The sequence below is a fragment of the Xiphias gladius genome, chromosome 21 (assembly GCF_016859285.1).
Source record: "Xiphias gladius isolate SHS-SW01 ecotype Sanya breed wild chromosome 21, ASM1685928v1, whole genome shotgun sequence".
Taxonomy (NCBI): domain Eukaryota; kingdom Metazoa; phylum Chordata; class Actinopteri; order Istiophoriformes; family Xiphiidae; genus Xiphias; species Xiphias gladius.
In genome coordinates, this window is record NC_053420.1 from 24,561,981 (window position 1) to 24,589,971 (window position 27,991).

The 27,991-nt window shown below is 40.4% G+C and overlaps 1 protein-coding gene and 1 non-coding gene across 4 annotated transcripts; one reads left to right on the plus strand and one right to left on the minus strand.

Moving 5' to 3' along the window:
* The first annotated feature begins 17,868 nt into the window (after nt 1-17,868).
* On the plus strand, nt 17,869-27,902 carry LOC120783373 (protein kinase C delta type-like). 3 transcript variants are annotated; one of them, XM_040116330.1, is made up of 16 exons: nt 17,869-17,994; nt 18,238-18,510; nt 21,069-21,237; nt 22,285-22,316; nt 22,421-22,506; nt 22,790-22,919; nt 23,064-23,164; nt 23,310-23,394; nt 23,615-23,742; nt 24,671-24,844; nt 25,057-25,148; nt 25,281-25,343; nt 25,519-25,657; nt 25,983-26,171; nt 26,347-26,475; nt 26,624-27,902. In XM_040116330.1, exons 1-16 carry the CDS (start codon nt 17,886-17,888, stop codon nt 26,780-26,782), a joined length of 2,058 nt encoding a protein of 685 aa, XP_039972264.1. In that variant the 5' UTR covers nt 17,869-17,885; the 3' UTR covers nt 26,783-27,902. The 3 variants fall into 3 exon arrangements, with proteins under 3 accessions (XP_039972264.1, XP_039972265.1, XP_039972266.1); XM_040116331.1 differs by having other exon boundaries at nt 21,072-21,237; XM_040116332.1 differs by having other exon boundaries at nt 26,077-26,171; nt 26,624-26,739.
* trnae-cuc lies at nt 18,935-19,006 on the minus strand. The gene has a single exon. It is a non-coding gene; the product is annotated as a tRNA-Glu (tRNA).
* Nucleotides 27,903-27,991: the final 89 nt, after the last annotated feature.

The window sequence follows — 27,991 nt, forward strand, 5'->3', positions numbered from 1 at the left end:
CATTTCTATTAATGCCTTTTCCATGCTGTATATACACTGCTGGATGTAATTACAATTTAATCACTTGGACATAATGGAAACTGCTGAAAAAAAGCCCCTGTCGAACTACCTATAACCTTTCGTTGTTAGAGTCATCTGAGCCGCTCGTGTCTTCAGCAGTAGGAAAGACAATGAAGTTTCTCTCCTCGCCACTGTTTCTAACATAATCAGACATCCATAGTTTCTCTTAAATAACCCACCTACAGGAATGATTTTCTCCATTCAGAATGCAGCTGTACTACATGTGATCCTTCACTCCGTCAAACTGCATTGTTTCTGAAGCACACCATTGTTCATCAAGTACTGTTCAGCTTTTCTACCTGTTTCTTATGGGCCATACCTATAGTGTTATTATGGATTGTACCTATTGCATATAGTGCATTGTAAATGTTTATGTATATAGTTACATATAAAAATAAACTCCTTTAAAACGTTTATTTAATGTGCTTTCATAGTGTGGTGCACTGACAGTTTTTACACACGAATCTGTTTCTTTATCATAAGTTTAAAAATATTAACTGGTTGGGCCCAATAACACGAACATCTGTATAATAATACCCGTTCCAATGCAGTAGTCCATGTATAAATACTGCCTTTGTGAAGCAAAATGTTCCTTTTTTGTTGAAAATATGTTGACCTGTATGGTACATTTAAGTCTTTATACTCATGCGCAATTTAATGAAAGGTTCATATGAATTTCATATTATTCTGTCTCCCTGTCTGACCCCTGTTTTCTGCTTGTATAAGGAGTGATCAAAATATCTAAACATCTTTATATTGATGGAGTCTAGTACAACCACACATTTGAATCAAATCCTGACTGATTTTATCTCAGTAACAATACTTATGAGCCTCGCAAATACATTACCTATTGAATCCTTGTTGCTATGCATCATATTGCTTTGAACGGGTGTTCATGTTGCGCTTATGCTCTGCTGGTGATGAATACTGGTTTGTTGGTGGAATAAGTACATGCCGTACCCATGTGTGTCCATTGTGATATCGGCAACAGCAGTTTGGTTGAATGTCTCTTTTATCCAGCAGTGGGCAGCAGTACACCATGCGAAATAGATCTCATTTTGAACTGAATCAGACATGCTGATGACTGAAAACTTCAGAGTTTCTCTTGCATGTCTGTTTGTTCACCAGAATGTAATTGGTGTTTGATTTTACAGAGTTCAGAGCAGATGAATAAGATACAACAAACAATTACAAAAGTTGAATCTACACTAGCAAATTTATTTGTGCATGGCATGTATTCAGGGGGGGGCTTTTTCAAAAAAAATGTATTTTCATTTTTAATTGAAAATTTGTAGAAACCTGAAATACCAGTATTGTATTGAAAACAGTTATTGCTTTATACAGAAAACTAAAACAGGACAGAGAGAGAGAAGGAAAGACTACAATATCATTATTTGCTAAGGAGTTTGATCATCTACCAGGGATCCCTCTTTATGCCACAGGTATACTAAGAACCTCTACAGACATACACTTAACAGATGATTAAGATATCTTAGGCTAAATCATAATTTTTTTCCTCCATACTGTGAATAGTTTTGCCTGCTGGGAATAACTTCAGTGAAGGTAAGAACGTCATTTCAAAGCGTAGTGCCGATGCACGCTGTGCCAACCACCACTTCACACTTTTCTAAGACTCTACTCGGGAACACCTTTACTCTTTTTTTTTTTCCCTTACTCACTTTTTTTGATGGTGTGATGAGGTTATCTAGTGGAAAAGTTAAGGCTTCAAGCAATCAGAAATTCCCAGTTTACATCCTGCTACAATCACTTTTGTGTCAATTAACAGCCACATGCCCTTGGCGTACATCATCCACTAAGAGTGTCAGCCAAACATGACTGCGATGTCCTGAGGTCTCGGAGTTTCCTGTCAGCATCTATATATATTATTTCAAAGTACTAAAAGGCCCCAACTAAAAACAAGAAATATTTGTATAGCCTCTTCGAGTACATCAGTCATGCTACATCAGAAATTGGCAGTACTGCCCTTCAATCAATTTTCACTACACAGATTGATCCCAAGGGAGACACTCTAATTTTAGGTCAGATTAAAGTGACATATTTGTCTAGCCGAGAGGGAATACCCATAATTATTGTTAAATGTGGCTTTACTGTAGATGTAATTTGGTCAGTAAAATACACATCCCCATTCCACTGCCAGTACAGTCTATAATCAGCATTTCTTTTTCCCAGACTTTTCACTTCCCAGCCCCAGCCAGGCTGTAGGGTAATACACGTCCTCCCAGCTAAGCTAGTTATGCCAAAGAATCCCACGGAGCCAAAACAACCAAGTCAGACAGCGGTGAACCACGACCAGGAAAGCAGCGGCTAGCATAAATATTTAAAGACAAAGAAACAGCAAAAAAAATTTTGGCCTATTTCTTTTTCATCATCTGCAATATTAATGACTGCAAGTTAACCAGAGCAAGCCCAGTGTGAGACAAAAAGGATGTGGCTTTAATCTATCGGCCAGCACAATGCTTTGATAATTCAAAACTGCCATTTGATATGCTCATTAATAATTTTAAAAGGCTGTGTTACAGACAGTAAGGAAAGAGGGAACGGAGAGTGTTTGCTGAGAGCGCTGGTACTGGATACAGAGATCAAGACCAAAAGATCATTTCCAATTAGATGATTAAAGATGAAGTGATTGTATGTCAGTCAGAAAGTAGGCAGAACAGAAAATAGGAAGATTGGGGTTGCTCTAGATACATGATCCCAGGAGTGCCAGTGACCCAATACTTACTTGAAATAACAAATGAGAGAGAGAGAGAAGTGAAAAAAGCATTGAAAGCAGGGAAAGTTGTTCAATTGCTTTGAGCACCTTAAAGTTATAGACACCTTGCTCCACTTCTCGTTTTTACGGGAGCATGAACTCAGTCACATGCTCTTTCACACACATACAAACACATTCACAAAACCTTTCGCTTAGTAGCCGGGGAACCAGAGATGCAGAAAGTGATTAGGTAACTGCCTGCATGCTTGAATCAATAGCCCTCAGTTTCTGTGGTCTCTGCACATTGTAAGAAAAGGACAACTAAAAATAGTATAAAGGACAGCTTCTCCTTGTACACACTCGAAAAGTCTCAAATCCTCATCGGGGAGGCCAATAATAAGTCAAAAATTCAACAGAGGGACCCTGTAAAGCATTGCCAAAACAACAATCTTTTGCAGGCAAAAAGGTTCGGATTCAAAAACAGAGAAGACCTTTAATTGGTGTAAAAAGCTGGAGAATAAGTTGATATATAATTGAAAAAAACAGACCAGTGTTGTAATTATGTTTGAAGATCAGACCGTGACGTATGTTGGAATACCAAAGAGACTGGCTGAGTAGCTTGCATTGACACCAGTATAAACCAGCAAATTTTCCATGCTGTAATCTGAAAATCTTGTTCCAATGCAATACTGTAGACATACCTGACGAAACTTTGAAGTAAGGACTTTTTGAAGAGGAAACGTTCCATCTGGTCTAATGCTCCTGTTCACAAGAGTATTAATATAGAACATGTTACACAATAGAGGCTAAGTATGAATGACGGTATAAAGTCAGCAGCTGAGCGAATGTACACGACAGAATGTATCAAAGCCGGCTTGATATTCAGGCTGTGTGTCATCCGCTGCGGTGACTTGTACAAGATTTTAAACCAGAAAACAACATAAGCACTTGTAGATGTGCTTCTGGTGTTCTTATTACAGTTTGAGAGGGAAGTCACTTCAGCAGTGGTAAAAACAGGAAAGCAAGGTTACGGTGCTTTTAGAGATAATCCAACCTCTAACGCAATGTTTTACCAACCACGTGTTTCATGTCGCCATGGATGGGCTCAGACAGCCTTATTTCTTTTTAAAAACTGGTTTGGTTTACCTCAAGGCCATTTGAATGAAGCAACAGTTGAACTCTGCTTTGTCTACAAATATGCAGCGCTCAGCCTTAAAGCATGAAATAGGCGTAAAGCAAAGAAGAGGGGACGAGAGACCGTGTAAGGCAAAGAACTGAGAAGCTGAAGAGAGTCACATTGAGAAGGAAAAGCGGACAGATAGATTAAGGCAGATTTAGTCTGTGGCATGTCTCTTGATGAAAGGACCATTTCTCTCCTTTTTTAGGGATTGTTTTTTCATTCCTCCCTGCCTCCCCCTCTCCCTCCCTCTGTCTGTTCCTCTTATTACTCACTCTCATGTTTGCCCTTGCACTCCTGGGATGGCAGAAATGGCCATCACAACAGGCATCGTCTTGGTCCCCTGCCCCAGACATAAGTCTAACCTCACACTGCAGATATGATGCCGGTACTTTCATACAATACATAATGTGTCATGTCATATTATTAGCGTTTTTAATCCTAAAATTACATAACCCACAGAGACCCAACAACAGTCAGGTTTATCCCTTTTGAAGTGTACAAACCAGTAAAACTTTAACACGATGCTGTGTTAAAGCTGCAAGGGGCCCCCGGTCGTTAGCAAGACATTAACTTCATGACCAACCCTCATGGCAGCCCTCTGACCCACACTGCTTTCGTCAGAGGGTGGTGATGGTGAGAAAAAATGTTTTGCCTGCGGGTGTCGAGGAGCAAATCTTGCTTCCCCAATTTGATGTTGTTCCTGTTGTACCAGAACGCTGGCCCGGGCAAAACACAGAGAGGGATCACTCAAATGCATGTCCACTGGATATCAGTTGGGAAAGCCAGAGGAAGGCCTTATTTAATGGGAGGGGCAGGCAAAGGTGACTGATCAAAAGTCTGTGCTGGTTTTATTGGGGGGAAATTACTTTTTATGACCACTAGTGCAGCATGAGGTCATCGATGAAGATAGATAGTCTTGCAGAAAGTGAAAGAAATGGAAAAAGTCACGTTTCCCTGCCTTAGGACTTTGCGTTTTTACGGTTGTTGCCTTGTGTTAAAGAAGATTTCAGTGACTACACCGGACAGCCGGCGACCATGATGAACCTCTGAAATTAGTGAGGTTATTTTCTTCATCACAACCACAAATTATAGTTTAGAGAGATTTTACTAAATTGAAATATGGGCTTGGCGGCAAATTTGTGTCCAGGTGCCAATGTTCTCTGTGTGTTGTAGATATTTTTTTGTTTTGAAAACTACTGTCCTGCATTCCAGGTGTTTGTGGTTGTGATGAGTAACTCCAGGCTTACTCAGTAATCTCTATCAGCATTCAGCCCTGGTTACCTATTCAATACATCATTGTTATATCCTTTTTAGAGCTACAAATACCCCCTCTAGGAGCTGAGACAGGCTGTCTAAATTTACCAGCCCATTTTCTCTTATACTCATACAGTATTGGTGGGTGGGGGTTGATGACTCAGCACCACGTGGATCTCTGTGCTTTGTGTAGGAGAGGAGGAGTGGGAGTGTGGACTTGCTGTGGGCAGGGCCAATATGGAAATTCATGGCTGTTTGGATCGGCCCATAAACTGTATTCTCTCTAAACCTGTTTTGTGTGTGTGTGTGTGTGTGTGTGTGTGTGTGTATGTGTTTGTGTGCGCGGGAGTGCTTGTGTGTGCGTGGGTGTGTGTGTGTGTGTGTGTGTGTGTAACAGAGACGGATGGAAAGAGAGATAGACCAGACCAGTTGTGTATCTGAGCATACACATTGCTTTGATTTCCTGATTTGATGGTTCTCCTGCCAAATTCACATTTTTCACTGGAGGGAAAAAATTGTTGGGGGACATTAACATTAACGACAAAACTTCTCACTCACTTCCTTGTTTTGCTTTTCAACACTGATGTTTTTGTGATACAGTGTCGGGCTCAGGGCAAGGCGGTACAAGAAAAACGGAGTCCTGAGAAGACACTGCCTCACTCCTGATACAGCGGCTGGGGGAGGCAGATCTCCCAATGTAAAAATGTCAGGTTTCCGGTGTTGTCGGTCCAGTTCTGCCAGTGCCAAAGCCTGAAGTGTAAATACGGAGCATGTAACAATAACCCTCGACCCCATTGTATAACTGCACGACTTGTGCGTTTACCGCACGCACGCACGCACCGCGCGGCCATGTAGTCTCACTTCTGCGTGCGCGTGACTTTGGGAATTCACCTGGTTGACGTCACACATTGACTGCTTCTGCACCGCGCGCTGCCACAGAGAGCCTCAGTACAGTGCCGGGCAGCCCGAGAAGCAGAGGCAGCCCCCGGAACGAGCAGCAGCCGACTCGAACACTTCCTTAAACCCCGCTCAAGAGTTTGAAGCGGGACCTCGAAAGAAAACCGCGCTCCCGGCGCCCAACTCGCCACGAACGAGACTTTTTTTTTTTTTTTTTTTTGCAGCTCAGCGGAAGAGGTAGGTCACAGTTTCACGTGAAGTTGGTTGTGGCTGGGGAAAAAAACAAAAAACAAAACTTGAGCTCGGTGTGTGACAGCTGGGACAACAGCACTTGCTTTGCGGGCTTTGCAGGGTACTGGGTGTCAAGAGTCGACCGTCTTTGCTTTGACTCCCCGGCTTTGGCTCGTGTTTTTGTCTCACAGTGAAACGCACAGCTCGACTTGCAAACTCCGGCTGACATCAGGAGGAGTAGTAAAGGGACTGTCTGGCTTTGGGAATGAGAGGAGTTGCTGTCGCGGAATGTCTCCCTCTCTCGCCCTGTTCACCGTTGTAGTTACGTTAGTTAAGTTGAGCCATGTTTTAGTGCTTTCGGGTCCAGTCAGTGTGACAAAACTTGACACGTCTCCGCTGATACCGGAGAAACAAGCGTCCAATACACCGGGGGGACAGAAATTCCTCCGGCGAGGTGTTGTATCCTATGGCAACAGAGGAGTCTGCTCCGGCCGTCTGGCTAGCTAACTTGGTGGAAAAATAAAAGCGGAGCTAGGTTAAACGGTGGAGTTTAGGTTGATACTGGTGCTAACAACCACAAATATGACCCACAGCCGGAAAAGCATCAATTAAAGCGCTTTAAACAAGTACACGACGGTTTTTGTCTCATAGTAGTAGATTAGGGGACATACTTCCCTTTAAAAAAAAAAACCTTAATTGCCCCTTTTAACAGTTGGCTGACAGAAGCAACATACATTTTTTTTTACATGTTAACTTTTATTATATTAAGGCTTAAAGTTGTTTTCATCCCATAAAGTGACTTATTTCAGTGCTTTTAAGTACATCAAGGGGTTGATTTAGTGAATCTAAATAGTAACTAATACAGTCCATATACACTGTTATATTCTGCAGATTGCGTACACTCAGCAACTATGCTGTATATTCTATCTAGGTTATACCAAAATGATTCATAGTGCATCAATCGCAAAATGTGGATATATACCCTAAGTCCTTCAAGTACAAGGCTGGATTAGAGGAGTTTTGGTGGACTGTACTTCCATTAAATCCCAGATTCCTCTTTGGTTTCTGGTCTGGTTTGACAGAGAGCTGCTAGTGTCATGGTCATTGAGAAGACAAAACAGACAATGAACAGCACTTGGATCATTGTGGTCTAACTTGTACTGGAGCCAGTTTGCATTGCGCAGTTGAGACTGAAGTCCACGAGCCTGAAATGTCCAAGCTCTTTCTCTCATTGCCCTCGATTTAGCAACTGGAGTTGCATTCAGTCAGCATCCTACTAACATTTTTAGTTCTTTTTGTTTTGTTTTTTTGTATGCCACAAGTACATTGTCCCCATTGTGTCGTACATGTGGCCTGTTTCTCAACAGTTGACTTCAGCCAGAAAAGATGGTGAAGGATGGTAAGGGAGTTATGCGATGGCAGTGTTTAGTTTAAGGGAAAGGTCTGTGTGGAGATTACCCAGCACCCATGTGGCTGTAAACAACTCGGCCTTCTGAATCCAAAGTAGCTGACATTACTTGCCAGCTCCATAGGTTCACTAAACACATTGGCCTCTTTTGAAATACTCCTTCCGTTGTTTAAGTCTTGTGTCACACACTATAACACAATGCAGAATTTGTGGCAAGACTCTGTATCCTTTTGTTATCTTCTGGAGGCAGTGCAGCTTTGTGAGCGCAGGTAACACTATCTGCCTGCAGTTACAGGTGTTTCAATATTGGCTTGTGGCATCATGAGCTGCTCAGAGGACACGGCTAGGACATCTACTCAGTCAAGAGTTGCCCATGCAGTGCTAATGCCTCAGTAGTACAGGACACACATAAACATATCACTGACTCATTCAAATCATATTTTGAATTATATCAAACTGTTTATGTACGTATGAATTATTAATTTGGATACAGGATGGCGGAGTCGGATAAGCTTGAATAGGTGCATCAAATGAAAAGTCAAAAACCATCAACTAGTCACTTACAGCAGCATATTGAACCAGTATACTTTTTAAGTACCAACTAATGTGTGCCGGAAACACCCAGCATCAGAGCAGTAAAGTACGGAAAGTTGACATCAGTAATTAGTCTAGTTTATCTATTTTAATGAGATAATATCTGATTTAAATCATAATTTTCTTAATTTTCTGATTTACCCTTTAGAAGGCAAAGTTGTACTGCTCTCTGTGATATAAAAAGTACATTTTTGTATCACTATGAAACTCCGATATCATTGTGGCAATAATATAACAAAATTGACAACATTATCTAGCTTCAATATCATCAAAACCGTGTGTACACTTTGTTTTATGTACCATAGAATATGAAACGAGGCCTACATGCCACCAGTATCTGCACTACAACACTTTATCATGATGAACAGTATAAGACATGAATCTGCTTAAGAGAACACCTGCTGTTATGTATTATACACAACCATTCAAACACACACACAAACAAATTTGACACAAGTTTGCCAAATAAGCATGGGTTGATGATAGTTTTGCTCATTACTTGCCCTTGGTCTCGTCACTACTCTCTCTGTCCAACACACACACACACACACACACACACACACACACACACACACACAACACACACACACACACACACACACACACACGCTCACACATGCACTACACATCATGGTATCCTGCTTGGTTCTCTTTGCCTGGATTCTACCTGTCTGTCTTCACCGAGGCTTTGTGAACTGTGAGCGGGGCAGAAATGGACACCGCTCTTAATGCGTGTGTAGACACACACACTCTCACTCATACACACACACACACACACACACACACACACACACACACACACACACAGTGGCAGGATTCATTCCATGCCGGTATAGCAGGTTTGACGCCGTGCCAAAGAGCTCAGGTGATACTCAGGAAGAAGGGAGAGGAAATCAGAAAAGGTTATCACTCCATAACAGTTACGCTGAAGTTTGTGTACATCCTTACATCCAAGAGGCTTGTAATAACAACTTGTGTTGATTGGTCTAGGGTCACTTCAAGGCACAAAGTGAAATTTTAACAGTCAGCATCACTAGAATAAATGTATCACAACACCCAGTCATTGACTTTGACCTCGAACCAGCAACCTCAGCTCTGGTCTCATTCTTCTTCAAACCTCACTCGCTTTTCTTTCCTGTCCTACTTTGACGTAATCGCTGTGTGTCTGTGTGTGTCTGTGTGTGTGTGTGTGTGTGTGTGTGTGTGTGTGTGTGTGTGTGTGTGTGTGTGTGTGTGTGTGTGTCTGTCATAGGCTACTTTTGGGGATTTCAGACTAAAGACCTGTTAATTGGGGACAGCTTGTTCAATTGAGGACAAAAGCCATGTCCCTAGTTGAGAAAAAGCAGATTTTTGGGTCAGTGGTTAAGGTTAGGTTGAGGTTTAGGTTGAGGTTTAGGTTGAGGTTAGGGTTGGGGTAAGTGTCCAGGAAATGAATGCAAGTCTTTGTAATTTCCCCAAAATTGACTTAAATCAACAGGTGTGTGAATGTGAGTGAAAGAGAGAGAGAGACGGAGAATTTAACATCACAGAAAGGAAGTTAAATGCATTTTCATGCTTTTTGCCTTAGGGTGTTGGCATCTCCCCAGACAGCATCTGTAGCATGTCTGTTGACATAACCTCTGTGTGTGTGTGTGTGTGTGTGTGTGTGTGTGTGTGTGTGTGTGTGTGTGTGTGTGTGTGTGTGTGTGTGTGTGTGTGTGTGTGTGTGTGTGTGTGTGTGTGTGTGTGTGTGTGAGACTGAGTGTGTGAGACTGAGTGTGTGTGTGTGTGTGTGTGTGTGTGTGTGTGTGTGACTGAGTGTGTGTGTGTGTGTGTGTGTGTGTATGACTGAGTGTGTGTGAGTGTGTGACTGAGTGAGTGTGTGAGCGCGCGTGTGTGGTTGGTTAAAGAGGTGTTAGACATCAACCTTGGTTAGTGAAAGAAAGGAAGGCTTTGATTCTTTCAAGCCAGTCTCCACTGAAATTCATTAAAGGCTGCTTTGTTCAAGGTTATTAGAGTGTGTGTGCACACAAGTACACTTATGTGCTTTTGTGACAGGGTTAATGCGGTAATAATACATGCCTCGATGAAAGACTTGTGGATTAAGGAAAGTTTTGTGAGAATTACGCTGTTTTGCATGAATTTTTCTGTCAAAACTGGGAGTAAAAAAGAAATTCTGGTGACTGATTGGGCTCAACAGTTACCCTATCTCATGTTATTATCTCCACTAAGGAGGTTATATTTTTGTCCTTTGTGTCCCTACATATTTGTATAGGTAGCTTGTTTTCAACAAATATAAAATATGTTACATATTTGGTTGACTTCAAAAGAAAAGTAATTAAATTATTATTTTGATATTCCATACCATTTCTGGTATGGAATATCAGTAGCTGGTTGCTGAATTCTTGTAGACATGGGCAATATGACTTTTTTGCTACAGTTCTTATAGGCATTGTGCACTTGTAAAGCACTTATGAAGCCATGTGCACATCAGTTCCACTCCTGCAAAATTTAGTTGCTAAAGGACTAAAGCAATGTCATTATTTGAAATGATCTAATCTCAGCAGTCTTGATTCCGACTCACATTATATTGTGCACAGTTCACCCGAACAAAGCCCTAATATTCACAGGATTTAGGTATTATCCAAAAATCTGCATTATTATTTTTCACTGTGTGTATTTGGATGCAGATCTGGATCCATATGAAAGTGGAAAACTTTTAAAAGAGTTCTGTCATTGAAAGAGCAAATTTAGATGATTGTGTAGACTTGGCAGAGGTACAGTCTGTAATCTCGGAGTTCTTTCTAGTTAATGTATGGGAAGCTAGGAAAACAATATGCAAGCAGCAGTTGCCTACTGTACAATCAACAGTGATATCACAGTTAGGAACAGCCTTTTTCCATGGTCACTGTTTAATTTCCAATGTGGAGGGACTGTTTTTCATTGAGCTATCATAACGAGCAGTTTCATGATGCAATAGATCTTTACACACACCACCACACACCAAATTATTAGCTTTAGGCGCGAGTGTGGACTGCCTGACTCTGACCGTGCTTGTTCAGGTTCATTATAATCGTGTGGAGCATGTTTGTTCAGCTCTAATTTGCTAGGCCACCGACTGGCCCAGGTTTATCCAGCCAAGCTATTCCAGGTCTGTTGTGGACTTTGGTGTCACTCACTCAGCTTTGCACTCTCCCCGTCTCTGGCTGTAATTATGTGTTCACAGCATGATCTCTTGAAGTAACTGTAGAAGGAAAGTGGGAGGACAGGGAGACAAAAGTTTGCTTTATTCTTTAACTAAAAAATGTTTTGATCATGTGGGATGAAAGCATGGGCCACATTTCCTTAACTTTCTTCCTTCACATTTTACAGTTTTTCCTACAAAATATAGTATGGTATACAATACAGGAATGTGTCAGATACTTCCTGTTTTTGCTTGACAGCACCTACAGGGCAGCAACATCCAAACCTGATTTTCTCTCACAGTGGTTTGTTTGATATCAACTGACAGCTCTATTTTAGCGATGTTAGGTAATTTTGAAATTGCTTTGACATGTATTTGTTAAGTCTTGCAAGCCTTTCAGAACAGGTTCATCTCCGACCTGTGTCCTACTTCATCTTCTGGCATTATTTACCATCCTGTCACTGAGGCTGACATAATTATCATCTACTACAAGAATTAAGTTCATTGAAATAGAGCAACTTGAATATAGCTTTTGCATATTGTGTTTTCAGAATTAAATATTTCAGTGCAATAAATGAATTGGTATTAAATTTCAACACTAATTATTCGTAGTAATTGAATTTCAAAATTTGGTGTTCAGTTGCTCTTATAATTGAAATTATAATGGCAGTGCTTTGCTTTCATACTCTCACAGCACCATTTCACCCTTTCTTAGTAGACAAACACAAGCTAACTCAGTACTAATGTACTAATGTACTGAAAATATATTTTATAATATAAAATATTCAGTCAGTCAGGTCAAAAAATATCAAAATACTAAGTCAAAGGATACTGGATGAACTACTGGTCTTGAAGACATTTCTCATCCAAGTGAGTTTAATCAGTTGTACCGGCCTTTTTCACTTCAGACTTTTTGACATGTCATAGTAGAAAAAAAGCACAGGTGTAATTAACAATATCACTAATGGCTACATTACATTTAGCTGGGACAGTTTCAGGGTCCTGGTGATGTGCACGCAGGCTCACTAGAATAGCTTAATGACATTTATTGTAGCTGAGTTATCGTAATAGCTGTTAGTAACAACAGTGCATTTCCTGCTATGACAAGTTAATATGCCTTGTTGCCCATGTTTGGGTTTAAGTGAATTTAATCTTAAATGGCTTTAATATTTGAAAAAAGAGCACTGTTGCCTTTGTTGGCCTAGTATTTCAACAACCACGAACAATGTTGGAACTGTAGCCCTTTTAATACATACTCTCTCAATTTGAGGGGACAGAATTTAATTAAATAAGTTACCATAAACTTAATGGAAGTCATCAAATTTTATATCTATTTCCTTTGCAATCAGTGACTGAAGTCTACAACCCATAGACATAGACAATGGCAGATACTTGGGATGCTTCATATTCACTTCTTGCTTCTTTGGAGGTTTTTTGCCTCCAGTCTGGAAGTGAAACACATTTTCAGTGGGCTCGAGGTCAGTTAACTGACTTCAGTGTCCAGACAAGAACATTCCACTGTTTGGCCATAATAAAAAAAAGAAAAAAGAAAAAACTATTTGGTTGTCTTGTCTACCTGTTCAGAGATCTGTGTTATGTTGCATTGTACTAAAATTGTGGGACTATGTATAGTATAAAAACTTCAAGTCTTACATTGTTAAATAAATAAATGTGGATGTAAACACCCACAATGCACGCTCATTTTGATGTAAACAAATCTTCCCCTGTGGAAAAGGGGTGGCCCAGTAGTTTGAGTAAAGTTTAACCGTTCATCGTTGCTGTGTCGTCAAACATTTGCACTGTAGAATTAATGTATCTTAGTATAAGACTCTGAATCCCTTTCTGCTGTTCTTCAGGTGGCTCCATGGTTGACAAATAGAAAGAATATTAGGAAGGTTATTTTATAATTTCTAGATGGCAATGATTCTTGTTTATTACCTGAAGGAAACTCTGTTGTTGTCATTATCCGCATATTTGTGCCCGTCACTATTCAGACATGACATGATGAAAGGCTGACAAACAGGAGCTCCATAACCTGCTAGACCTGTCTGATCACTCCTTCCACGAAATGACATCTCCTCTAAGCCAGTGCATACCAAACCTTTGGCTTGTTTTTGTCGCATCCATTAGTATGACATGATTGTCTGTCTGTCCTAGACACTGCACCACTGTATTGTGTTTGATGCATGTATTGTAATGGAAGATTTGTTTTACATCATTACAACTAAAGGTTCATTCCTTTGTTGTATGTTAATACACATTTCAACTATTTGTCTTTTTTTAATAGGAGCACTTAATAGGAGCACTCCTTAAACTTTCTCAGAGCTGATATGATGGACAACAAAAATTTCCGTGTCAAGTCGAGTGGCATTTAATGGCATGCTGTAGTTACTTATTTCTTGTTGTTGTCGTGTTTTCCGCATACTTTGCCATCTTCCAGTTAGTGTATGATTTATCAATTATTTGGTGTTGTACAAAGTTAACACACATTTAAGCTCTTTGCGGACCTTTCAGTCGAGGATAAAAGCTTAAGACACACTTAAGATTAACTCAATAGCTCTTTGAGGCCACACACATGTGCATGAACACTATTCATCTCACTAGAAACTGGCTTCATTGTGGCTGGATCTAGTGAAGGCAAATCTGGTTCTGTCATTGAGTCTGATTTCTCCTCATGACCACTGGCCTGCCTTACAGTGTGTTGTCTGTCTTTTTTTTCTTTCCTTCTCTCTGGCTCTTTTCCTCTACCCACCCCTTCCCCAATTGAATGTGCTCATTTTTTCCGCTTTCTCTGGGGAAATAGGCTCTCTTTTCTATGTAGCAGCGTCTGTGTGTGTGTACATAAAAGAGTGTGTGTGTGTAAAGCAGAGAAAACACTGGAAACTTGCTGCAAAAATGTATATATTTTTTAGTATGTCTTCGCATATGTCAAACTCAGTTGCATTGAGTAATATTGTTTTTGTATGCGTGTGTGTGTGTCTGTCTATGTGCATGTATGTGCAGTATTATGAGAGCTCCAACAGTTTCTCGACCCTCCTGACCTCACACAGAAATAGTGGCTTGTTTAGAACCTCTTTAGACCCTGGACAGGCTCGCAGGGTCACACAAAGCTTCCAGCAGCAGCAACTGTTAAGTGTTATTCTCAGCCCAGTGGATACAGTGCTCCGGAGGACAGCTTGAAATACACATCCAAAATATACATGTAGCATATAAAGATGTAAGAGATTCAGCTCTCATATGTATTTTCAATTACTGTAGCTACGCAGTGCAAAACACATCTACATGTCTAGACAGTTTTTATTAATGCATATGGAACTTCACATTATGTACTGTATATTTGCTGAATATTTGTCTCATATCTGCATTTTGTATCACACATTATCAATGCATACATTTATTTTGTGTGTATGGATCATCTTCTAACTATTATGTGATTTTAATCGGCTTTGTTTTCAAACATACTGTTCATGTGAAAACAATGTCTTAACCTCAGGTTATGATAACATGGTCCTCGTTGGTGCTGGTTCTTTTTTACTCTGCGGTAACCTATGGTCTAAAGACAGCTGTAGTGATCCTGCAAATATCCTTAAAGTTTTTTTGTATCATCCAGCTTGATCCCACTTTAACCTGGGCAGGCATGAATGATTTGGGAATAATACAAGACAGGATGATGGCATCTGTTTTCTCATTCTGAGAGTGTATTTTTGTTTCACAAACTAAAGTGTAAAAGTCCATGTTGTGTTTCTTAGCTGCATTCAGCAAGTACTAAGTTGCTGTAATAAAAAATGTAAGTCAAAAAGTGGTTCACATGCTATTTTGGTAGCCAGTTAACTTAAATTTAAAACCAAACTGTTGATATTTTCTTAAGTGTGCTTGCTACTGAGTAACCTCTGGCTTTTGGAGCAGTTAGGGGTTAAGAGTCCTGTTCAAAGCGCACCTTAGTGATGGCTACTGAGATGTCACTGTTTGTCATTCACTTCCCATCCCAGATTTTTCTTGCTTGTCAAGCCTGCCTCTGTATGGCTCTGCTGCCTCCTACGCACTATAGATCCCGAGTGAGTCAGTTTATCAAGAATTATGTACAGCTGCACACCATTAGATACATGAAACTATTCACACCTGAGACCTGCTTAGTGCAGGTACAGTAATGGGTTTAATTGTTAAGCAGCTCCCAAACTCTTCAACTACAGCAAGAAAATGTTTCAGAGCCCAATGCTTCCTCTCTAAAATTCGGCATTTAGGGTGTTATTCAGCAGACAAACTAAAAGGGGATCTGGATACAATGAGAGCTCAAAATAGCATCTAGTCTACATTTATAGGCTAAGCAGAATGGATGTACATATCACATCAGGCACATACTGGTTCAGTCACTCAGGACCTCATAATGCATGACATTCAGCAACATGAAAAGCATCAAGAATCAAGAACACAAACAAAACTTGTCTCCTTATGATTATTCGAGCAGAAACAAGGAGGCTACAGTACATTCCTGTCCACAAGTTTCATCTACATAGTCATGCTTAAGCTCAAGAGGGGGACAGGTCTCTGTGTATTTGCTTTTAGAGATTACTGGCCAGAAATATAATTCCATAGAGCGGCTAAACATCATTGTGAATTTAAAATAAGATGCTGTTTGCCTCGAACTACAGGTGTGCCATGTCTCTGAAATAACTATTAAACCAAGACTCTGTTAATGGGGCAAAAAACTAAAGTTAAGGAACTTAAAAGCTCGCAAAAAGTGCTGTGTGGAAATTCTTGGAGGAATTCTGTGGGATTTTATTGCTGCTTTGGGAATTAGGAAGTAGGCTAATATGCCCTCTGCGTCCTGCTAGTCTGTGATGAAACATTTGTGTGACTCTGATGTGAAACAGTCTGATAACATCAAAGGTTCAGACAAGTGTTTGTTAGTACAGTTCCTTTGTACAACACGCGGACTGACTGGCTGCCCCCTAGGTTTAGTAATTTCACCCTTTGTAATCTCTGTTATGACAAGGCTCCTTGAAGGGAAATGTCACTAGTTTTAGCTATTCTTTTTACAATAAGACAGTTTACCATTCAAGAACACTTGATTTACTGAACGCTGTCCCAAAACCGAAAAAACAGGACAAGTGTCCGTCCTCCTGGTAGCTTAAGGTTAGCGCTGTGGTGTTTTCCTGATACTGACTGCTCCTTCAGAAAACATGTATGTCTTTCAACTGACTATTCTTTGGGACCATTGTATATTTTCTGCATTAAATTTGATACATTCATTATTTTTAAAGTTCATAGTAGAATTTCAGGCTGTATTTGGAGGTAAGACAAAGCAGGAATGTTACTTGACCTTTGTCACATTTTTGGGGGGTTGTATGTATGTATGCATATACATGTGTATGTATTTACTTATTATTTTTTTTACGCTTTAAAATAGAGATAATTGTATCTTTGAGGATTAACACAATGTTTTATACTCAGACTCTACCACACTACTTTGTAAATATTGTGTTAACACATATAGAAGGGACCTGTTCAGCTGGATAGTAGAGGTAGTATAGGAGGAAGTATATGGGACACGTGGAAGGCAGTGCTGAACAAATCTGTCAATGGAGCAATTAAGCCTAAATGAAGCAAGCGGATGGACACTTTTGTAAGCTGTATCTTCTCTTTCAGTTTTTTTCATTTGTAATGAAGTGTAGAATTTTCACTCTGATAGGACAGTGTAATTTTCAAGGGATGGAAAAAATCACAACAAATATATAAAAATAGGGTCTATACCTTAAAACATGACTTAAAGTAGGTATTTTGCCTTGTCAGCATAATGTCACTTTTTCAGATGTGGCATTCAGAGAGCTTAAAGCAAGTCCAAAGTATAGTCAGACATTTACAGCAGCACTAGATAGAAAAGATTTTGGCAGGACATTATGCTGAAATACAGAAAAAAGGATACTTGATTGGTCACTGAGGTCCAACATAACAATGCAATAGAAAGAGAAAAATATATACAGCCAACTAAAGTTGCATAGAAACTCAACTGCTTATCTGTTAACATCTGTTTTTCCTTTTCCCTAGCACTGTGGCTTTCTGTTTCTTTTAGAAATTTGATCTTTTCAGTTTATCTGTCACTTTTTCTCATTCCCTCATCTTGCTCTCAGTTCAGAATTACTGTTCTGTTCCCTCTTCCCTCATTACTGGCAGGTATTTTTGAAAGTTGTGTCTTGAGTTGGAAGCTTCTGCTTCCTCTGTAGTTCCCATATGTGAACACTGACTTTTAGCTACTGACTCTCATCCTTTTTTTAAGTGCAGACCATGAGCACTGCAAGTACAAGACAAGTGTGTATGTGTGTGGATATGGGATGTTCTAACTGTCAATCTATGTCTCCATTCTAGGAGGCTTAGGTGAGTGGTCATCATGGCACCCTTTCTGCGCATCACCCTCAATGCTTATGACGTGGGTGCTCTGCCTCCTCTGACTGACCCTCCCGTCTGTGCCATCAAAATGAAGGAGTCGGTCAACACAGGTATGTACAGATGTACACATGCATGTGTGCAATCATAATTTCATTTAGAAGGGAGTGGCACAGTGAATAGAGAGACCAGACGTCCCCAGTTTAATGGTCTTAACAGTCACCATCTGCTGTCCATAAGCAAACTGTCTCTCTACCAACTCTAGATACTTAGTGTTTAAGCCACTCCTGTGCTGTGAACGAGAAAGCAAAGACAAGCATTTTCTTCCAAAGGATGATCCCAATGTTCTTTCACAGAGCGAGGAAAGACCTTGGTCCAGAAGAAGCCAACCATGTATCCAGCCTGGAAGTCCCCTTTCGATGCTCACATCTATGAGGGGCGGGTCCTAGAAGTGGTCCTTATGCAGAGCCCTGAGGAGCCATTGGCCAAGGCCACAGTGGGCGTGTCTGTACTGGCAGAACGCTGTAAGAAGTCCAAAAACAACGGTCGTACTGAGTTCTGGGTGGACCTTCATCCTTCGGGGAAGGTCCAGATGGCTGTACAGTTCTTCCTGGAGGACAGTGATGCGGGTAAAACTTCTACATCTTAAAGCCCCTGAACATTTTGTTTCAAATTTTAAGTGTTTTTATTTTATAATATTCAGAACATAATATTATTTATTAAGAGTTGAACACTCAAAAAGATAATCTGCTTCATCAGGACTCTGTGAGTATGTTTCAATCAGATTTCATTGACAGTGGCCTAGAAACAGCAAGCAACCCCACAACTGTCATCACGTTTAGATTTAAGTATTTTTAAATTGGTACTTGAAAATATGTTATTTCAGCTAATTCCAACTGAACCCAGCCCATTTGAAATCAGCAAACAGAATGCAGACATAAATCACTCATGTGAAACAATCAAAACTTTCCCATCTTTGGCAGAAAATGTGTTCTTGCCGGACCCCATGACTTAAAGTAAGTAGGTGATATACACTGGGCTTTTAAAACAGTTTTCCCTGACCGGGAATCGAACCCGGGCCGCGGCGGTGAGAGCGCCGAATCCTAACCACTAGACCACCAGGGATTGGTACTTGCCATGAAGGAAGATAGTCTGCTGGCCAGTGGAAACAACCCCCTCCCCCTCTCCTTTTTACCTCCCCTTCTCTTCACTCTTTCTCCTGTAGATCCACAAAAAAATCCCTCTCCTGCAGTGCTGATATGTAATGCCCTCTACTGGCAGAAAGGATCCTCATTTGATGTTCATTTCCCTGCACTTTCTACACACAACAACACAGCTTAACATTTTAGTCACTGTAAAACCCTCTGAGGAGAGTGGAGCTTTCATCCTCCGGACCAACTGCCCTAAAACTGTCTACCTCGTGCTGTCAATGGTTAATCTGCGTGCTGGTGACATATCTCACATTGAGCTTGTCAGGTGACTAAAGGTGTGGCCATTTACCCAGTCTACTGTAACAGTTCTTCAAGGTCATGTAGGAATCTCGTCTTTATCCTGGCTTTACTATGAGTAAGTAGTCAATAATAAATATATATATATATATAATATATATACATATACATACATATACATACATATATACATATATATATATATATATATATATATATATATATATATATATATATATATATATATATATATATATATATATATATATATATATATATATATATATATATATGAGACAAGAAGTGTAAACATATTTTTCTCGATACAATATACTGGGACTCAACATGAGTTCACTAGGACTTGGTTAAGCAAACACATACAGTATATAGTCTATTTTATCCTGTGTTATGCTTTCAGTGTAGAGATGTAGATATCTTTGGTCTAAAACCTAATTTTAAATGGTTTTCTATCCTCTCAGAAATGAAAGGAAAACATTGAAACATTTTGGGGGGGGGTTACATAAAAAGGCCACTTAAACATATTGAATAGCAGCACAAATTATCGACCATTGTAGCCTGAGTTCAAAATCTCATTTCTGTTTTATTATTAGCCTCCAAAGGCCTCCTTCAGTTTCGCTACAGCTGTCTGAAGCAGTAGTGAAACAGAGCGGTACTGGCTGGCAAATGCTGTATTTAGCTGCCAGCTTAGTACCCCAGACTGGGAACCCAGCCTATGGTAGTTACTGCCAGCACGGAGGGGACTGGGTGAGATCTACAAACTGGTTCTGTGTATGGGGGAGTTTCTTGAACGGGAGTAACACAGTCTGGGTTCACTGTTCAGGGTTGGAGAGGGACATGAAAGGGGGGTGTGCTTACTGTTATGAAAGAGCTCCCTCCTCCATCAGCTCCCTCCTACACACTCCACAGGTTTCCTGAAAAGCAGCCCAGAGTATTTTTAGGCTTGTGTGAACAGCCCTCAATGCTGTCTGCCTCCTACGTCAGTCTTTCTATTGCCCTCTCTCTCACCCCCACTTTCTTAGCTCGGCCCACTGAAGCGCTGTCCAAACATAAACATCTGTCAGTAGGAAATTAGTTTATCTCCCTCACCTCGTCATTCTTCCTACTTTTCCCTGTCTATCATTTGTCTCTTTAAGGCTACACCTTTTTTGAATTATTCCTCTTTCTCACCCCTCCCTCCCTCCCATCCACCCACCCACTCTCCCTATCTCTTTCAGAGTTTCTGCTTTCTTTGTTTATCTCTCACGCCTTTTTTCACTGTCTTCACTGGGTGACTTTTGACCCCACCCTGTTGACTTGCGTCAACTGGAGCCTCTAATCCAAGAGGGCATTTTTCTATGTTTGTCCTTCATTTACCAGCAGATCCTGTGGCCTCTTTCTCTAGCTAATAGGGCTTTCTGAATAAATACCCCTTGGCTGTTATAGCCGATGACTGATTTATGATATTGCCCACTGTGATGTCATTTAAAGACCATCAATAAAGCGAATCAGATAGATTATAAAAAAATAGGATGGTTAACTAAATAAATAAAAAGGCTCCCACCTCACTGCATTCCTGATGTAATTTTATTTGCCTTTGGAAATCATTAACAAGTGGATTTTGATAACCCCTTCACTGTAAAGTTGTTTGACAAACGAGTTTCCCCTGTACTCTTTGTTTGTAGATTCGAACAGAAATACATTAGTTTGATTTGTAAATTCCTGTGAATCTCTCCCCTCAGCAGCGTTTAAGCCATCAGTGAAGGTTCCTCCTGAGGATGGAGTCACAACCCTCAACAGGAGGAGAGGAGCTTTCAAGCAGCCAAAGGTTCACTTAATCAAGAGCCATGAGTTCACCGCCACTTTCTTCGGCCAGCCCACCTTCTGCTCTGTCTGCAGAGAGTTCCTCTGGTGAGATGCCAAGCTCTGCCTTTGTTACATGACAGCTGTCACTACTATGTAACTATTATGTTTGTGTACCCCAGCTGGTTAGCATATCAAATACTTCTTTCACTTTGGCTGCAAATATGTTTGAATTCCAGGGAGAGAACATGGCAGTAATGCTACTCTGTTTGGACATGACTTATCCAGAAGCAGATAATTTCCCTGTCAGCCTGTTTTTCTACAGTTTTATTACAATCAGCACTGTATTTTGCCACTTGTACAGCTTTAATAATTCAAGACCATTTGTGCCATCGCCTACTGTATATTCTCTGGGTACCGAATGAGACAAAAACATAATTTTTGAAATAAGAAAAGTCCAGCCCCCCGCCGAGAGTGTTTCTCAAAAGACCAACTAGTAGAGGTTCTGGTTTCCTAAATGGAGCGGGGGGGGGGGGTTAGTAATGATAGAAACAACAGCAGAGCTGCTATTGTGAGAATGAGTCACTGTCTAGGGAAATCCCACAAGGATGTCATGTTGTGTTCCAACTGTGTCAGCAGCACTAACCCGTGAGCCAAACTCCTTCCGTCTGTCACACTACAGTATTATCTGTCCCCTTTAGAGACAGGCACAACAAAATCTGATGGTTTTTTTTAGTCTGTGCACATGTGTGTGTGTGACTCTGTGGCCACTTATCTGAGCATTTGAATTCGTACAGTTTTTAATCTCCAGATCTAAGATGTGAAAGATATCGTCCAGTTCTGCTGATAACAATGTAAAACCCCTTGAGTCATTGCTTTGCCAACTCTGATAACAGGTCTCCCAAGGTTTTCTCAGGGTTTATTTTTTGTACTTAAACCTTTTGAGAAAAGTTTGCAGACGGTTAAAATGTAGTTTAGTAGCTGTTGCATAAAGGAGACAGTAAACTTTTACTTTTATGCTGATAATTAACTAGTAATGAAAAACATCCTGAGTATATTGCTCTGATATCAGCACACATATTTTTATGTCTTCAATTTTTTGCTTTGTTTCTCACATTACAAGCATTTAATTCCATTCCTCTTTTCCCCATTTAGGGGACTCAATAAGCAAGGCTACAAGTGCAGACGTGAGTGTTGTTGTTTGTTTAAATGCTCTCTGCATTTTTATGACATTTTATCCTTTTCTTATTTTCCGGACTTATCACAATATTTTCTCATTTATTTCACCCAGAGTGCAATGCGGCAATCCACAAGAAATGCATCGAAAAAATCATTGGCAGGTGCACTGGAACAGCAGCCAACAGTCGTGACACTATGGTAAGCAAAGTTAATGTTCTTCAGCATGAATGCAAAACCTCACCTCAGATCTTAAACTGACAACCAAAACAGGGCCAGGCCTAAGTGTAAAGACAACAACGATATTAAATTCAGTATTAAAATCAATGGGGACAACTGCTCAAACAGTGGCTGTGGGATTTTGTTCTGATTTTTACTTGTCACTCAAGGAACTAAAAATAGCAAAATATAGTCCCACATTTGTCTGATTTAATTATCAGATGGCAGATATCTGTTGGTTTAATAGGTTTCTGTGTGTTTGTAGTTCCAGAAAGAGCGCTTCAAGATTGATATGCCGCATCGCTTCAAATACTATAACTACAAGAGCCCCACTTTCTGTGACCACTGTGGCAGTCTGCTGTGGGGTCTCTACAGACAGGGCCTTAAATGTGAAGGTTAGTCCAAAGTGTTTGACTGTGTGTTTGTCTCAAGTGTTATATCTGCTCTTCTCCTGGGCTCTGCCATGCATCTGACACTTTTCTCTCTCACTATATTCCCTTTCATCACTTGACTTATCCATTTTTTGCACCTCTGACCAGACTGTGGCATGAACGTACATAGTTACTGTCAATCGAAAGTGGCCAATCTGTGCGGAATCAACCAGAAACTACTGTCAGAGGCTCTGTCTCAAGTCACCCAGGTTAGCACAGGAACAAAACGTGTATTTAAGTTTCTGTTGACTATGTATACATTTTATGCCAGTCAGTGTTGAAAATTTAAGACCAAATTACTGACCGTGGATGTACGATGCCATGAATCTTTCACCAAACGCTTGTCCTCCTTAGAAATCTATGAAGAAGTCTGATAACAGCAATGCAGCAGATATTGGGATCTACCAAGACATCCAAAGTGCAACAGTAGACCCTAGTGGTAAGATGTGTTCATTGTAGCACACACTGTAGTGCAAAGTTGTTTGATTTAAAGAAGGTTTTATCTTTAAGGCTAAAATAAGTGTGATGTTGTTGCTGATAGTCTGTTTCACTTAATTTACGTTCTCAAATCTTTATTCACTGAAATATGAGTTTGCATATATCTTTGCATTCAGGTTTGCATATGTATTTACTCTGTGCGTACGAATGTGTATTTATAGCAGATGGCAGTGGCAAGGCAGATGAGGGCTTGGGCCCGGCCCCAGCAGCACCTATAGTTCCCCGGATACGCCTCACCATGAACCACCTGGTGTTCCACAAGGTGCTGGGCAAAGGCAGCTTTGGCAAGGTATTCCCAATGGTCCCCATCGCTTTCCTAAATTAAAATGAATTGATTGTTTAGACACAAATATAGAAGAGACTGTAAACTTAAAACATTGCACAAACTTCTGCATGCCAATGTCGTCACACATACATAGTAAGAACATCGTATTCATCCTGAAACTGTCTACATGTGAATATTAACTTTGTAGATGAACACAACCTAACAAATATAACCATGAAAATAGGCAATAAGAAGGACAGAAAAAGTCTAAATCTGCATGTTGCAGGCAGTTTGGAGCCGTTAGAAGTGACATTACTAAGAAAAACAAGTATGTGAAGATGTTTGAAATGATGAAAGCTGAATTTTAATACAGGTTTGCTCTGAGGAGCACACATCTTCAAGAGACGCTGTGATCACATAACCATGTCTTAGTGTCCTCTGTCCTTCTTGAGCCATATTATTTTAAAATTAATTTAATTTTATAATTTATTACCAACTCAGCTGTAGTTTATCCCATTTTTTGATAGACTGGGCCAGCAATACCTTAATAAGGCAATACATCCCCCCACTGCCTGTTAAATGACTTGCCTCACACAGTGGAGTGGGAGATGGTTTTCAGATGAGAAACAAACTATGTTACTCCATCGCTATAGATCCCAGGCATCATTTGACAAATCGTACAGCCTATGAAGGTTGACCTAATTGAGGAAAAGAGAGAGGCCAAGTATAGAGGGTTAATTTATATCCAGGCCCATTGTAGCCTGGAGGCAGTGCAGTGTCCACCCAGTGTCTTCACTGAGATGCATTGACATAGAGCATGTAAGAACCCCAAAAAAAGGAGGAGATATAAATAACTTCTTAATTTTGATTTTGTTTTGCTATGATTGTACTCCATGAAACTGCTGTGATCACACTGATGAAGTACTCACCCTAAGTGACTCTGACACCCCAGGTGCTGCTGGCAGAGCTGAAGGGGCAGGGTCAATACTTTGCCGTCAAGGTTCTGAAGAAGGATGTAGTTCTTATGGATGACGATGTGGAGTGTACCATGGTGGAGAAGAGAGTCCTGGCCCTTGCTTGGGAGAACCCCTTCCTCACACACCTCTACTCCACATTCCAGTCTAAAGTAAGCACACACATACTGAAGATCTCACTAGTAAAAACTTCAAAAGCATGTTCTCTGACAGGGAATGAATCCGAGCCGCAATGGAAAGAGCAACAATTCCCAGTTGTTGATAAGCGCCCACTCTCCCTTATCTGAATCCATTCTCTATCACATTCTCTTCAAGTCTCATTTGTCTGCGATAGTGAGCTGACAATAATGTGTTGTTTGCACAGGAGCACCTCTTCTTTGTAATGGAGTACCTGAATGGAGGCGACTTAATGTTCCATATCCAAGACAAAGGCCGCTTTGATCTCAACAGAGCCACGTGAGTACAGTGGGATACCATGTAAAGAACTATGCAGCAGTTTTCATTTTCCGCAACTGAAGAACTTTAACTAGAGCTCGTAATCACAGTAAAGCTGTGTTTAATGGTTGTTTTGCACATTTCAACCTTCAGATTCTATGCTGCTGAGATAATAGTGGGACTGCAGTTCCTCCACTCAAAAGGAATTATCTACAGGTAAGACCCAACAACCACTATGCACTGGTGACTGCCATCTCTATATTGCATCTGTGACTACAACAGAGTAGTCTGGAACTGAATCTCTTTTGGGATTTTTGACTACTTCAAACAGAATATACTGTAGCAGAACTGCTTGTACATTGTATATATCTCTTTCTGTGTCTTTCTGCAGAGATCTGAAGCTGGACAATGTAATGCTGGACAAGGATGGACACATTAAGATAGCGGACTTCGGCATGTGCAAAGAGAATGTGTTTGGAGCGGCCCGAGCCACAACATTTTGCGGAACACCAGACTATATTGCACCAGAGGTTAGTGTTAAGGCCTGGCTTTTAGTTTAATACACTACGTCTCCGTCAAAATCTTTAAAACATATTTATTCTGGAATTATGTTTAGAATTATTGTTTTAAAATGTGAGTGCCCGTGCAGTCCCTCATTGTTTCACTATATATATATATATATATATATATATATATATATATATATATATATGCCGCCTTGTGGCCATTACGAGGCATGACAGTGTTTACAGATAACATCAAATCAGCGGGATTTACAGTCTCCTAACGATCCTTTATGTCCTTATTCTCCTTATGTGCTTCTGATGCATTTTGTGAAACGGTCTCTCATTTTAGATCCTGTTAGGTCAGAAGTACACCTTCTCAGTGGACTGGTGGTCTTTCGGTGTGCTTGTGTATGAGATGCTGATTGGTCAGTCACCTTTCCAAGGTGACGACGAGGACGAGCTGTTTGAATCCATCAGGTCGGACATCCCTCACTATCCTCGGTGGATCACCAAGGAGGCCAAGAACCTGCTTGAACTGGTGAATGATTAGCGTTATTAGGCATACGTTGTCCCATATAGGCTAACACAGCATTTACATCATACACATGAATGGATGTCATGGCATGTTTTTCTCATTTTCACAATCCACTATTACCAGGGTTTGTTTTGTGTCGTTTCTGTAATTAAATGGTTGTCTCTTGTCATTAATTCAGTTGTTTGAGCGAGATCCCACTCGCAGGTTGGGTGTGGTGGGAGACATCCGGGTTCACCCCTTCTTCAAAACCATCAACTGGCTAGCACTGGAGAAGAGAGAAGTGGAGCCCCCTTTCAAGCCCAAAGTGGTATGAGCCTATGATTTAGTTTCTGAACGAACTATGTGGCACCAGAAATTCATTTGTGTAAATATATTTGCATGCATCTAGGCCACTGATTACCTCAGTGTGCTTTGTTACATTTATCTAATTGAAATCCCTGACCTGCCACCCATAGAAATCCCCCAGTGACTGCAGCAACTTTGACCGGGAGTTCCTGAGTGAGAAGCCTCGCCTCTCCCACGCAGACAAGAACCTCATCGACTCCATGGACCAGGCAGCGTTTGCTGGTTTTTCCTTTGTCAACCCCAGACTAGAACAAATGATAAGCAAATGAAAAATCAAAATGGCTGCCCTGGGAAGACAGTCTTAGCCCAGCACTCCACAATAGGCTCCTATCCTATTCTCTTTACCTTATCAACTGGATGGATAACAAGAACATGAAAAGATTTGGGACTTGACTATGACTTATTGTATTCCTCCATCAGAGGATGAAATAAAATACTAGGATGTTTGCTGGCATCTGAAGCAATAATCTTGTCTCAGCTGTCAAACTGTATAGGTGTATAAAAGAGTATAAAGCTCCAGGAAGTTAAGGGAGATCCTTAATTGCATTTTGTTTTTTCTTACTTTTCTATCATTTTTTTCCTTGTGATCACATCTTGAATCTGTAAAAATCATCTAATGTACTGTATCGCAAAATCACAGGTACAACCATGAGCTCCTTATTTAGTAATACCAATATGTACACCCGGTCATTACAATTCAGTGGTACATACAGTATTCACTCTCACCCTGTGTGCTTAGCCTACTGTATGCCTCCTAGCACATCCCATCAGTGTGTGTTTGTGTGTCACCACATGCTTACAAGTGTGGGGGTGTGTGCAGGTATTTTCTTAGATGCAAATGGTGCTACTGTACTTTTTAACATTGTTTGTTGCTTTATTCAGGAGTCATAGAAAGAATTGTACCATAAGGATTGATGTAATTCATATCTGTCTGAATGAAGTAAGGTTATTGTGGAGTTTTCCTGACTGCACTGTCTTAAGAAAGTCCTGAGTCTCACACATCCTCAAAATGGTTAACCTGATTTTTTTTTTTTTTTTTTTTAAATTTAGCACACACTTCTACATGGCATTCTTCTTGTCTTTTGTGTGCCACTGGTGACAAACCTGATGCTGTACATCAAACTAAAGCATATTAATCATTCAGTACGTCATGTTCATTTTCTGGGCTGTCAGCAGACTTACTGGAAAGAATTGCAGCAATGGTGTGGTACTATACATCTAGCTGTGTTGTAGGATGTGTTATTTTATGTGGTAGGGACAGGCCTTTCACTGGAAACATAGGGTCTTTGAAATGTGTTATATTACTTGAATGTAGGAATTTTTAATACGAAAATAATATTGCTGTGTAAGGAAAACTAATATGTATGTAAAAATGAGCTGTCTGAGCTAAGGGTGTACTTTTTTTACTCTCCTTGTCTTTTACATCTGATTATAAATAAATATACTAAAAACTCAAAATTCTTGTTGGCTAGTTTCCA

Bases quoted from the DNA above. Each gene is read 5' to 3' on its own strand.
- LOC120783373 (XM_040116330.1), top strand. From the start codon at position 17,886: ATGGCACCCTTTCTGCGCATCACCCTCAATGCTTATGACGTGGGTGCT. The intron at 18,511-21,068 runs GTAAAACTTCTA...CTCTCCCCTCAG, and splicing joins CCTGGAGGACAGTGATGCGG to CAGCGTTTAAGCCATCAGTG. The intron at 26,476-26,623 runs GTATGAGCCTAT...TGCCACCCATAG, and splicing joins CCCCTTTCAAGCCCAAAGTG to AAATCCCCCAGTGACTGCAG.